Here is a 13,777-nt window from a genome sequence, read left to right on the forward strand (position 1 = left end):
CGGGCGTTGTTAGCTGTGCCACTAGCCACGGGTGTCACCCCTCTGGTGGTGCCATTGTGCCACAATGTAAAAGTGGTGCATTTTAGAACTACCTGAATATGAAGCATGAGTCCCTGTCAGAACCAAGATGCCTCATGAATTTGCAAGAGATGTGCAACACATTAACAAGAGGACTTAATGTAAAGTGCCAAATCAGCATTGTTGAAACCCCCCCCGCCCAAAATAGTCTGTTTCTGCGCTTGCACACAAATGTTGTGCACTTCAGTGCCCATCTACAGAAGCTGGCAGCATTTTTGCGTATGCGTGCAAAATCTGCAGCGTGTCTGCAGATGTGTCGCTAGTCTCTACCAGCTCCAAATTTCTAGAAGTGACTGCCAGCACATTTTGTGTATTTTTTTTAAAGAAATTTAGTTCTGTCTTTTTCCTATGAAAAGTAAGCATAGTACACACAGAATTAACAACACAGACTTGCTTTGCATATCCATTTCACTCCTCAAAAAGCAAACTTCTTAAAATACCACATTGATGAAGTACACCTGCTTGTAAAATGGAGTTTAGGAAGAACTAAAGATACAGATCAAACTCAATGATATTGGTAATTTTAAAAGCATAAAAGGTTTCTTGCCAATATAGGTAGGCAAAACTGTAAATAAGCATCTTACTCTCTCAAAATCTGTTGGTTATCCTTTATCTTTCATTTATCGACTCACAGCGCTCCATTAATCCTGACTACAGGGTTATATCGCCTTCTGCAGGAGTAGGACTAGGCAGAACAAAAAAACTTGGCGTTGCCCATGGGCTGTTCTCAGCTGGTATATAACCCCCTCTCTGCTTTAGGCATTCAGTTTGTTTTTGTCTCGTCAGAAGTAAGGACCTAGGCTCCCTGCTGGGATCTTTTGGTCCTAGCAAATTTTCTTTTTGCCTTCTCTTCCTGGGAGATCTACAATCAACTGCCGGGCTGGGCGACGGGCTGAATAATCTAGATCCAGTGGTTTCTCCAGTCCGGCCAGCGAGCGCGTGCAGACCGGAGCTACACGCCAGGTCGGCCGCGACATAGCCTCAACGGACAGAGGCTGGCCCGCGAGTTAAACGTCTCGCAGGGTCGAATACGACCAGGCTCTGGTCCGAGTCGCAGTGTCCCCCTGGCCAACAGCCCCCTACTTTGGTGGTGAGGCGTTCTGTCTGGAGTAATACCCGTATCCATGGAGTGGTAAGTGAAGTCCCCCCTCTCCTCCTTTGTACAGGGTGGGGTGGACACGGTTACCCTCCAGGGATGGTTGGACCTCCCATCCTAATCCCTCAGTTAAGCTGGGCTTCTTTTGCCCCTCCATCCCCCCCTTGTGAATGTTCCCTTGGAGGGGGGGGGGCTCGTGTGGTAGTGAATGCACTGCCTTAGCAAGTAGGGGGTGCAGTACCTGGGGTCCGGTGGGGGTCCCAGTTAGGGTTGCCACCTCATCCCCTTAAAACCAAACACATGAATTACACAGCTTCTGTGGCTGATTAAGGTGGTAATTAAACTCACTTGGTGCACTATCTGCATTAAATTAGCCTCAGAACCCTTTGCAATTCATATGTGTTCAAATTTAAAGGGATGAGGTGGCAACCCTGGTCCTAGTGTAGAGGGAATAGTGGCCACTCCTGTGTGGCTTCCCAGACAGTCTGCCAGCATTTAGCAGTGTTCAGCTGTTCAGCGGCCATTTTCCCTTGGTTTGGTTTTTGGCTGACAGCCATGTTTGTGTGGTCCGTGACATCACAGCAGCCATCTTCCCTTGGTTTTTATTTGGTTTTTGGCCGGCAGCCATTTTCTCTTGGTCCAGCGAGATGCTGGAGACAGCCGGAGCCGTACGGCGGTGCCTGGGCTTCGGGCCTTTCTCTTCCTTCTCCCGGATATATGGACTGCCTTGGGGGTCTCTCTCTCTCTCACGGTGGGGAGGGGGGGGGGGGGTATGCGGGCCGCATCTCGGTATCAATTATCAAACCAGAGGAACGCTAGATCTTCAGGGGTCTTCACCCAGGCGTCCCAAATCTTATCAAATGTTTTAGGACATTTTTGTACTCCATATAGGTGAGTTTATATAGGGGCAAAGCAGAGTCCATTGCAGATTTCCATTGCCAGACCGTAGTGGGTTCAGTCTCTTTCCATTTAGATAGAATGGTCTTCCTGGCATAAAACACCACATAAAAGACAAACAGCCATGTATGTGTGTTGGGAGAGACCGTTTCCCAGATACCCAAGAGGAGTATCCTGGGGTCTATGTCCACCGACAGCCCTCACACAGAATTTATCTCAGCTACCACTTCCCTCCAGAACCTTTGAATAAGGGGGCATGACCACACTACATGCATAAACGTATCGCTCTCAATTTGACACATGGGGCAACGATCAAACTGAGTAGGGTAGATTCACGAGAGCCTTTGAGGAAATGTAAGCTGAAATGTAAGTTGAATACACCTGTGTCTAGCTGATATAACCAAAGAAATATATTTCTGGATCCCTTCGTCTCAATCCTCAGAGGTGAGGCAGTCCAATGTTTACTTTGCTTCAGTGATGTATTAACACAGGAGCTATTGGTAGCAATCGCTCACTGTGTTCATTCAAGAAAGGAAGGAGGGGAAGAAGAAAGGATGATGAGATCCTGGTGTTTTGGCTCACGTAGAAGGCACAGGCATACTGTGACGGACCGCCTGGGTGCTTCCGCCAAGATACAGCTTCCTCCACTCTGGAACAAGGTATTATAGCTGAGCATTGAACTAGACCACACTAGCTTAGGTGCAAACTGGAACTGACCCTTTATTGTAAATTTATACCACACAAAATTAGACTTTGATCACATTATCCTAAACGATGCAAATTTAAGCTGTAATATCATCTGAACATCTAACCATACATCTAATCAACAGCCAACAGTAAGCTAATCAACAGCCAAGCACCCAGACACTGCTTTGATTAACCACTTGCCGACCGACTTCCGCATATATACTGCGGCTAGGCTGTGCAAACCAACGTACCTATATGTCGCTTTGTGCATGTGGTGCTGTGGGCACGCGCTCGTTGGGGATCTGCCTTTGTAAACAAGACGGATCCCCGTTCTGACAGGGGAGGAAAGAGAGAGCAGCTGTTCCTAGTAATATGGAACAGCGATCTTTCTCTATTTCCAGTTAGTCCACCCCCCCTGACATTTAGAAACCCCTCCATAGGGAACACTTAACCCCTTGATCGCCCCCTACTGTTAACCCATTCCCTGCCAGTGCCATTTATACAGTAATCAGTGCATTTTTATAGCACTGATCGCTGTATTGGTGTCAGTGGTCACCAAGAAGTGTCACTTGGGGTCAGATTTGTCCGCCGCAATGTCGCAGTCCCCCTAAAAATCGCTGATCAACGCCATTACTAGTAAAACCAATAAACAAAAAATTACAAATCCCCAAATCTTTCCCCTATTTTGTAGATGCTATAACTTTTGCGCAAACCAATCAATATAGGCATATTTCGATTTTTTGGGGGGATCTTTTTGTAGCAGTATACATATTGGCCTAAACTGATCATTTTTTTTTTTTATATATATATATATATATATATATATACATTTTGTTTGGGTACAACGTTACAGCCCGCGCATTTGTCAGTTAAAGTGACGCAGTGCGGTATTGCAAAAAATGACCTGGTCATTAAGGGGGTAAATCCTGAAGTGGTTAATCAGGGAGTCCCCCACAGACAGTCTGGCAACAAGCCCACCCCTGAATACACAAAGTACATTACACATGCTGTCTTTCAGGTACTTGTGTAACCTGTCCACTAGAAAAGCCATCATAAGAAACCGTGGAATTAATTTATCTTTGTAGATTTCTTGTAGGATATTTTTGATACATTTCTGTCCCAAGTGTAGGAACTTCTCCAACCCAGTTTGCAGGAGGGCCACCATATTTCCTCTGACCATTAACCGGTACAAGATTAATATTACTCCTTTCCGTCCCCTCCAGAAGGAAAGCCTCATTGTCTTTATTCAGAGAATTAATCCAAGCTTGGCTCCTAGCGTTCATCGTGTTTTTGTCCATCATTAGAGAATGATCTGTTCTCTCCACGGAATCAGAGGGCTGCACTGAGCTCTTTTCCATGCCCTGACAAAATCCTCAGACTTCTCCATGGGCCATAATCAGTGGCCTAGTCCCCTCCAAAAGGCCCAGTCCCGTTTGGGTTTGTCACACATACCATCCAGCTCCGCTGCCAGGAGTCTTTTTGTTTTTTTTGTTTTTTTAGTAGTTTGGAATGTCATCCTTCCCTATACTCAAAACCTAGGCCTGTTTTGTGTCTGTGTAGACCCATGCTAAATGCACAAGTCTCTGTATGTTCTGCCCAAACCCCTTTGCTAGGATCTCACACAGATGACAGGCTTGAGCTTCTCTGTGAGTAAAGCCTGGTACACCCTACAGTTTTTTTTTTTTTTTTTTTTGTGCAATCCCGAGGATTGCACAAACAAAAAAACTGACCGCTCTGGTTGGGAGCCGCTATATTAACAATGGAAGGTTAGTCCAGCGATCTCCCTGCTGAGCTGTTGTGTTCTCATGGAGATGGCTATTGGCTGTCACTGCTGATTGGGAGTCAGTCAGCTGCTGGTTTACCAGCTGGCTTCTGTCGGATAGACAGCCATACGCATGGGCAGAATGTCGGACGGTATTTTTTTGTACCGGCAAATGTCTCCCCACATTCTGCCCATGTGTGCTTAAATATGTTCAGGAGACAGCTGGGGACCAGTGTTTTATATGAGGACCTGCATCTTCAATTCCTTTTATTTGCACCTTTTTTTTTTATGTCTGGCCCAGTCTAATAAAGATATAATGCTGCAAAAACTATTGTGCACTGCTTCTTACTTTTTTTGTTTACCACTGCTTATGTAGGGAGCAGAGGAAAGGTCAGTTTTGCAGCACTATCAGCAGAGGACCAGAGACTATTTGGATGCAGGGACAGAGCATTCTTTTACCACATGCACAACTTTTCTAGGTATATAAATAATATTCATTTAAAAGTTTAACTAAAGCCACAACTTTTTTCATTTTTAATAGCGTAAGGGGGGGGGGGAGTGTAACCTTTGTCAGTTTTTATCTGCCAGCTGTGTCCCATTGGGGAGATTTCCGTTCACTTCCTGTCCCATAACCACAACAGGAAGTTTGAGGGAATCCCTGATCCCCCCACATTATAAGATTTCCCCTCTATTCCTGTTCTGGTCACCATTCAAAATGTGGGGTATTCTTTGACTTCAGTCTCTGATAAAGGTTATGAGGACAAATAGAGATGGTGAATATCCCAACCTCTGGTACACAGTAATAAAACTGACAAGTGTTCTAATCCCTCTCCAATCTATCCAAAAACTAAAAACAGAAAAATCCTTGTCTTTAGTTATACCTTAAAGTGGTTGTAATTCCTCACATATACCCAGTGAAGTGACTGGCCTAATGAATACACAGAGATTAAATAAATCCTCCTATATAGTTTGTATCTGTTTATCTGCAGTCTTCTCTACATTCATTTAAAGTCCAGAATTTATAAAGCTTGTCTGAGCTGTCAGAAAAGAGGGGTCGGAGAGCTGAAATTACACTCTGCATAGCTCAGTGAGGAGAGCTCTGAGAGCTGACTGGAGGGAAGGGACACACCCTGTGCACACAGGAACATAGCTGAGGCTGTCAATCAGCTGGAAGCTCCTCCCCTGTCACCTATTTTTTCTTGGTGTCAGGAAAACTTGTCAAGTGATTCATGCTAATAGCAGAGGAATGAGGGAGCAGACAAAAATGACACTTGATGCACTATAGAGGGATATGCTTTGTTCATATTTTATATCTGAGGTTTACAACCACTTTCAAGTAAATATCTGTTCTTTGATTAAGGCTGTAAAGTGAAATATACCAATTTTCCCTGGTATATGTGACTGTATGTATTTGTTGTCTAGGCAGGTTGCTGAGAAAAGGAATGACAGTCAGGACACACAGTAAGACAGAACGGCAGTGGCGGCTGGTGCTCCATTAGTCAGGGGGGGCGGCAGACGGACAGCGAACCCCAACCCCTCCCCTCGTCGCTCCAGTGCGCACCATACCCCCCGTTCTGGTGCCAGCTCACTCACCCTGTGCTGACAGGTGGAGGTGACTGCATCCCCCAGGCCCCTCTGTGTCCTGGCGGCGGCTTCATCCCCCAGGCCCCTCTGTGTCCCGGCGGTGGCTTCATCCCCCAGGCCCCTCTGTGTCCCGGCGGTGGCTTCATCCCCCAGGCCCCTCTGTGTCCCGGCGGCGGCTTCATCCCCCGGGCTCCTCTGTGTCCCGGCGCCGGCTTCATCCCCCGGGCTCCTCTGTGTCCCGGCGGCGGCGGCTTCATCCCCCGGGCTCCTCTGTGTCCCGGCGGCGGCTTCATCCCCCGGGCTCCTCTGTGTCCCGGCGGCGGCGGCTTCATCCCCCGGGCTCCTCTGTGTCCCGGCGGCGGCTTCATCCCCCGGGCTCCTCTGTGTCCCGGCGGCGGCTTCATCCCCCGGGCTCCTCTGTGTCCCGGCGGCGGCTTCATCCCCCGGGCTCCTCTGTGTCCCGGCGGCGGCTTCATCCCCCGGGCTCCTCTGTGTCCCGGCGGCGGCTTCATCCCCCGGGCTCCTCTGTGTCCCGGCGGCGGCTTCATCCCCCGGGCTCCTCTGTGTCCCGGCGGCGGCTTCATCCCCCGGGCTCCTCTGTGTCGCGGCAGGGGCGGCTTCATCCCCCGGGCTCCTCTGTGTCCCGGCGGTGGCGGCTTCATCCCCCAGGCTCCTCTGTGTCCCGGCGGTGGCGGCTTCATCCCCCAGGCTCCTCCGTGTCCCGGCAAGGGTGGCTTTATCCCCTAGGCTCCTCCGTGTCCCGGCAGGGGCGGCTTTATCCCCCAGGCTCCTTCGTGTCCCAGCGGCGGCGGCTTCATTCCCCAGGTTCCTTTATGTCCTGGCTTCGTAAGTCGGGCATCCCATGCACCTCCTCGGCCGTACATCTCCTCCCTCCTCCTCATAGGCCAATAGGATGTCTTCTCCTTTCGGCCAATCAGGAAACTGGTCTCACAACCCACTTCTTGATTGGCCAGGAGGAGGATCAGTATGACAATAGCAAATAATCATTCGCTATTTTCACACAAGTGAATTGGCTTGGTGCACAGTGCTTTGCTCCCCAAGCCCACCCTTTTTTTTAAGCCAATTAGAGCCTCTGGCTCTAATCGCGTGCATGGATGGGGGGTAGGCGCCCGTGCGCCCCTAATGGACGGGCTGCCACTGCAGAACAGCCTCATGAAGAGACAAGTGAACTGAAAGGATTTAGCTCACGGGTCTCAAACTGGCGGTCGTCCAGCTTTTGCGAAACAACAAGGCCCATGAGGCATTGCAAGGCTTATGGTTACAAGCATGACTCCCACAGGCAGAGGCATGATGGGACTTGTAGTTTCGCAACAGCTGGAGGGCCGCCAGTTTGAGACCCCTGATTTAGCTTATCCTCCGTGACACATTTATTCTGCTTATTCTGTTTTAGTTTTGTTTTTTTTTACTCCAGGTGGAAGAAAGAAGCTGATCTTTTTATACATAGTACTTGTAGGTTTAGAAGCAATAACTGCAATAAAGTGCATCAGTGCCCAGACTATGGACATTATACTATTTTATGTATTCTTTACAAGTTAGCAGTAAAAGGTACCTTTTATTTTTGTCAATTAAGAGACACAAAGTCATTAACCTTCAGGCTTTTTTCTCTCAGTTAAGACTATATCCATGCAGAAGCTTGATCCTATAGAATTCTGGTGCGATTGTTTTCAACCTGCACTTTGAATTACAGTGCCCAGAACACGCTGGGCAAATTCCATAAGCAGTAAATATATTATTAGGCATGATCGCAGCACAGATCATGTTAACCATCGAAAGACTTACCCCCCTTCATGACCAGGTCTTCTTTTGCTATACGGCACTGCGTTACTTTAACTGACAATTGCATGGTCATGCAGCGCTGTACCCAAATGTAATACGTATCATATCTTTCCCCACAACTCAAGCTTTCATTTATTTTTTGCGCTATAAACAAAAAAAGACCGACAATTTTGAAAGAAAAAAAAAAAACAATATTTTTTACATTATGCTATAAAATACATCCAATAATTTTTAAAAAAAAAAATCTAATTTCTTCATAAAGTTAGGCCAATATGTAGTCGTTCTTGGTGTTAAATAAAATCCCAATAACCATATATTTGATTGGTTTATGTAAACATTACAGTGCCTACAAACTATGATATAATATTTATGGAATTTTTTAATACTAGTAATGGCGGTGAACAGCGGCTTAGAGCGGGATATTACAGCATACAATTGGACACTAACTGACACTTTTGACAGAACCAGTGTCACGAATAAAGTGATGGGTGCTAAAAATATGCACTGTCACTGTACTGATGACACTGGCTGGGAAGGGGTTAAACATCTAGGGCGATCAAAGGGTTAACTGTTCCTAGCCGGTGTTTTTGTGTACTGCATGTGCTGCTTTTACTAGGGGAAGAGTTGGATTCTAGTCCCTGCTAGAACAATTCCCCGTTGGAATAGCGATCTGCCTATTTACATAGGCAGATCCCCGTTCTGTGTGGTTTACCGACGATCGGCGGGTGCCGGAGGATATCAAGTGCCCACCACTCGCAGATCAGCTTCTGCTGTGAATAATCACTGCAGAAGCAGCCCCCTGCAGGTGGAAGTGCAGGATCATGTGTATATATACATGATCCTGCGCAGAACTGCCGCCCTGTAGCAGTAAAACTGCTATAGGGCGGTTAAGGTTATGTATTTGTCCAGATATTGCCATTTTGTAGATCCAAAACTGGGAAATGAACGCAGAAATTGGGAGCCATCTAGTCCTTTTACAAGCCAAGAGTTTTTCTGTTTCCAATGAATGAGAACACTTGGGGCTCGTTCAGTATGTCTGAGGGTTTTATCACTTGGGCTATTTCTGCTCAAATTTGGGAAGAAGCTATTGGACTTTTGGGTTTTTGTTACATGCAGCTGTATGTAAAACAGTGTTGGATGACACACTGGAGTACATGGGTCTTTTTTTTTTTTTTTTTTATCCATTGCTTTACTGTAAAGCCTCAAAGCAGAGGGAGGCGTACACCCTGACCATTCCATTCCCTTCCCTCAAGATAATAAAACCAGTAACAGGTTGAAATACTTTCCTTTCCTACATAAATCCCTGGCCTGGCGTTGCAGACCAGTTGGTCATGTACCATATGCCTAAGCGTCTAGTGTAGTGATCTTAGCTGAATTGGGTGCTGAATGAGTCTGTATGCTTCATTTAGCATAAAGTACATCTTTTAGGGCCCGTTCACACCACATGCAGTGCAATGCTTTTTTTTTTTTCATCAAAAACGCATAGAAAGTAGGTTATATGGGTTCTAATGGTGTAGTTCACATAAGTGCAGTGGGTTCCCAAAAAAAAGAAAAAAGTACAACATGCTGCTTTTTTCCTGCACAGAATTGTACTGGAACACAGTAAAAAGCATACAATAACTCAACCAAAACTCATCAGACCCCAGTACAGTGGGGAAAAAGCATCCGGAAATGCATCAAAAACGCATTAAAAACAACCATGCAGAAACGCATCCGGAATGGATCTGGAGAACGTTTTTGTGGTGTGAACGGGCATTAAAAGTTAGTATCAGTTAGTATCCTTTAGGAATGAAAGATGCAGGGAAAAAGATGCAACTATAGGTATGGATACTCATTTTACTTATCTCCCTCCATCCACCTTTCAGGAAGGTCCTGGAGCAGGAAAAACAGTGGCAGGACCGTGTGAAGCAGGAGGAGGAGTTGACACGACACAAACTGCTACAGGATGAGGAGAAACAGAAAAGAGAAGACTCTTTGAAAAGAATGGAGGAGGAGCGAAAACTGGAGGCTCAGGAAAAAGCCAGCAAACTTTTCCAGCAACCTCCAGAGCCAATGAAGCCAGGAGGGCAGGTCCCCTGGACAGGTACAGGTGTGTGCTGCAGTGTGTGGCTGGTACATTTGCTTTCACATGCTCATTCAGCCCCATCTGGGCCCTGCTTTTTACATGCTCATTCAGCCCCATCTGGATCCTGCTTTCACATGCTCAATCGGCCCCATCAGGGCCACTGTGACCTTACCTTGTGTACTTAAAGTGGAACTAAACCCACCTATTTAATGGTTTCCCAAAATGGTTACAATCAGTGCATGCCTTGATTGATAACTGTTAGTTACAAGCAAACATTTTTGGGCACTTTGAGGGACACGGCCCCCCTGGCTGTGCGGCTCCTCCCCTCTTAGGCATTTAATACGATCGCCTGTCCTTTCAGCCAATTGGGTTTCAGCTTCCTGATTGGCCTGGAGGAGGATCAGTGTTACAATAGCAAATATTCATTCACTATTGTAACATACCTAGGTGGGGTCAATTCGCATTCTCTGCGCCCCGAGCCCACCCTATTTTGAAGTCTTTTGGAGCTTCTGGCTCTAATCGGGTGCTTCAAACCCCCCCATTGGCATAATCCATGCATCCGGTGTCCTGCAAGGGGCCGGGTGCACGGATTGGGGGTGGGGGGGGCTGGGGGGCGGCGCCCGTGTGCTCTTAATGGACAGGCCGCGCCTGCTTTTGGGATAAAGATTTTGCATAAATAAAAAAGTAATCATTGTAAGCACCCATGCCAGTGGTGAATGGTTTATCATCCATCAAACTGCTACATCTTCAAGAGAGCTTGTTCTTATGAAAAACGACAGGCTTACTGGCAGGATCACCAGGTGAAAATGAAAAAAAGAAAGACTAAAAAAGCAAACCAATGCAGCCACCACATTTAAGAATTGGTAAGCTGCTATAAATGTTTTTTTTGGGTTTCATACTGCTTTAAAGTTTGGTTTCAACCAAACTGTCAAGCCATCAAATGACTGGTGTCATAACTGATCACATGTGTAGCACCATAGCAACTGCAGATCAAACAGAGGCTAAAATGGCAGCTTCCATGTTTGTGAAGGATAGGAGACTTTAGTTCCACTGTATTGTCAGACAGAACTGCTTCCATAGCTTGTCTCACCAGGTTGTGTTGCATACAGTGGGGAAAATAATTATTTGATCCCCTGCAGATTTTGTACGTCCCCCCCCCCCCCCCCCCCACTGTAGCTGTTAGGCTGGGTTCGCACATATCCGGCTGCAGGATGTAGTCTGGAGTCTGGTGCATTTGTGTGCACCAGTTCAGATGTGATTCAGGGACAAATTTTTCCCTGAATGCGCACCTGAACCAGGCACAAAAACCGACACTAAACTGCACCGCGGCCTGGTCACATTCACGTTATGCGAATTGGATACGGGTAAAAACGCATCCAATTCGCATATATGTGAACCCAGCCTAAGTCTTTTTATGCACAAACTGAATTTTCAAGCAACTTTTTTTTTTTTCCTAACAAGTATCTGTTGAACACCTTAAAACAAAAGCACCTGTAGCATTATTTTAAATTTTAGGAGGTAAAGCAAATCTTTTCACCTGAAACCAGTTTTGCAACTTGGCATAACTGTACAAATCATCAGCTACTTAGCATATGCAGGTAAATTTATACCTGCTTGATGATAAATGGTAATGTCTTCCGATTTTTTTTTATTTATTTTTTTAATAATAGTAAAATAAATTATTATTATTATTATTATTATTTTTTTTTTAAATATAGCTGCATATTTCTTGTTACCTTGACCTACCACTGAAGAACTCAAAATAAATGCTCCTACTCCTGACACAGTGATACTACAGATGTGTAGGTTACTTGTTTATATCTGTAGCAGGGCCCAGAAACCATGGTGCACATTTTGCTGTTTTATTAACCTATATAAAACACACTGACGTAGATAGAAATTTTACATTTTTTTGTACTTTACAATCTTCCCTTCTAGAAGGGAGAAATGTATACAATATAGGTTTTGCCCCTTTCACATTGGCAGACTGATCGGGTCCGCCTGACAGTTTTTTTTAGGATGATCCGATCTGACCATCCATTACCCTCTTGTCTGTCCGTTGACACCCGCCGACATCTGATCGGATGCCCGATTCAAACGGACAGGTGGTCTGTTTTCCATCCGACTGCCCAAAGAAGAAAGCAAGCCGTGTCCGCTCTGCATTAGGGGAGCGGACACAGACCTGTCATCCACCCGATCAGCGGAGAGATCCCCACTGAGCAGGCAGATCCTCTGGCGGACTCCATTGTGAAAGGGGCCAAGAGAGGAGAGAGAGAGAGTACAGGGGTGGGATGAACAGTGACTGATCACTGTGATTGCAAGTCAGACGATCATTTGATCGAGAGCCAGTCCTTTCCAGCTCTTTACCATTCATATGAGACCCAGAGCTGTTGGTGTTGCTGTGCAGTGTGCTCCCAGCACATAAACCTATGCATTACCACAGAAGAAGACCCACTTCAGTGAGGCCGCATACATGTGTATGTTCGGTAGGAAGGGGTTGCTTCATCCAGTAAGGCGCTGCAATACCATTTTTTTATATAGCTTTCCAAAATTAACAAATGTCCACTGGTATTAAATGGTAATTAAAAAAATGCAGGTTATCTTTTAATTTCTATATTGATCAAAAAAAGGCCGTCATTCACTTGTTGCTTGGTGATTGTTGGATGCTTTTCTTTTTCTTTTTGAATGAATAATTAAGCACTTTTGACTCTATTTTATTTATTTTTCCTTTTATTGGGGGGGGGGGTAAACATACTATGCTTTATAGCAAGACTGTCATTTAGAATGTGAAATATTATGCAAAGATGGAGATGTAGGATGAGCCTCACCAACAGGGATCTATTTTAGGGCTGTGTCAATGAGCTTTTTAGACTTGTGTAGATAGGTAAATGCAGTTTGTTTTCTTGTGCATTGCACTTGAATTTGACAGTTTATCATTCACTGACAGGTGCAGGTAACCACCTTCTGACTTGCATTTGACCTTTATCTAAGCTGCATCAATTCTTTTCAAGGTGCTTTAGAGCTGACATGCTTTGGAAGAGAAGTAGTTTCGATGCATCCACACAGACCCTTAATATTTGTAGCTTTGGGGTCATGTACATCAGTCCCCTTTAGCACGTGTGTTTTTAAAGCCGAAAAGGCAACAAAATGACCAACAGCACTGATTTTGTGAGAGGTTACATCAAGATCAGTAAGGTGTCTCTCCATTTCAAATCTCAGGAGCAACATTGGAATGCTGCTCTGCTTCAGCTACCTGCCTCACATCATGCAGGAAGAAGAAAAATGTAATCATTGAAAGGGCTTAATTACAGTAAGATGGAATGAAAACCTGTATACTGCAGAAATTGGATTTGTAATTTTTTAAGAGGCGATTGGGTCCATCTGTAGAAGAAGTAAGCCTCTGTTGGAGAAGTAAGCCTCTAGTCTAGAAGGTATTGTATAACCAAGGATGAATAGATTCCGTCCAGATATTCTTAGTCATTATATGCAGACCAGATTACTTTTACCTTTTTTGGTCTTAACTAGTTTAACTCTAAAATTGGTTTTCCTTTGTACCTTAATTATACTTCTGTACCTTTTGTACTCTTTTCAGAGAAAGCACCACTAATGATTTCACAGGGGGATGTCAAAGTGGTATATTACCGATCACTCTATCCTTTCGATGCCAGAAGTCCCGATGAGATCACTATCACGCCTGGTGACATTATCATGGTAAGACCATTTTTAAGTGATTTATTTCTTGTTTCCTGAATAAGATAAACTCGGAAAAATTGGGATAAGTACAGTAAGTAGTTATAAGACCTCATTATAC

General features: G+C 45.3%; 1 protein-coding gene across 5 annotated transcripts in view; it reads left to right on the plus strand.

The window, feature by feature from the left end:
- The window catches only part of ITSN1 (intersectin 1), a 260,698-nt gene that overhangs the window by 152,791 nt on the left and 94,130 nt on the right, over positions 1-13,777 (plus strand). For 4 of the 5 annotated variants that reach the window (XM_073617164.1, XM_073617162.1, XM_073617166.1 and 1 more), the window contains 2 exons: positions 9,767-9,990; positions 13,559-13,677. In XM_073617164.1, coding sequence (XP_073473265.1) covers positions 9,767-9,990; positions 13,559-13,677 — 343 coding nt within the window. The remainder of the gene's footprint in view (positions 1-9,766; positions 9,991-13,558; positions 13,678-13,777) is intronic. The other variant, XM_073617165.1, reaches the window with a different exon arrangement.

The sequence above is a fragment of the Aquarana catesbeiana genome, linkage group LG02, assembly GCF_042186555.1.
Source record: "Aquarana catesbeiana isolate 2022-GZ linkage group LG02, ASM4218655v1, whole genome shotgun sequence".
NCBI lineage: Eukaryota > Metazoa > Chordata > Amphibia > Anura > Ranidae > Aquarana > Aquarana catesbeiana.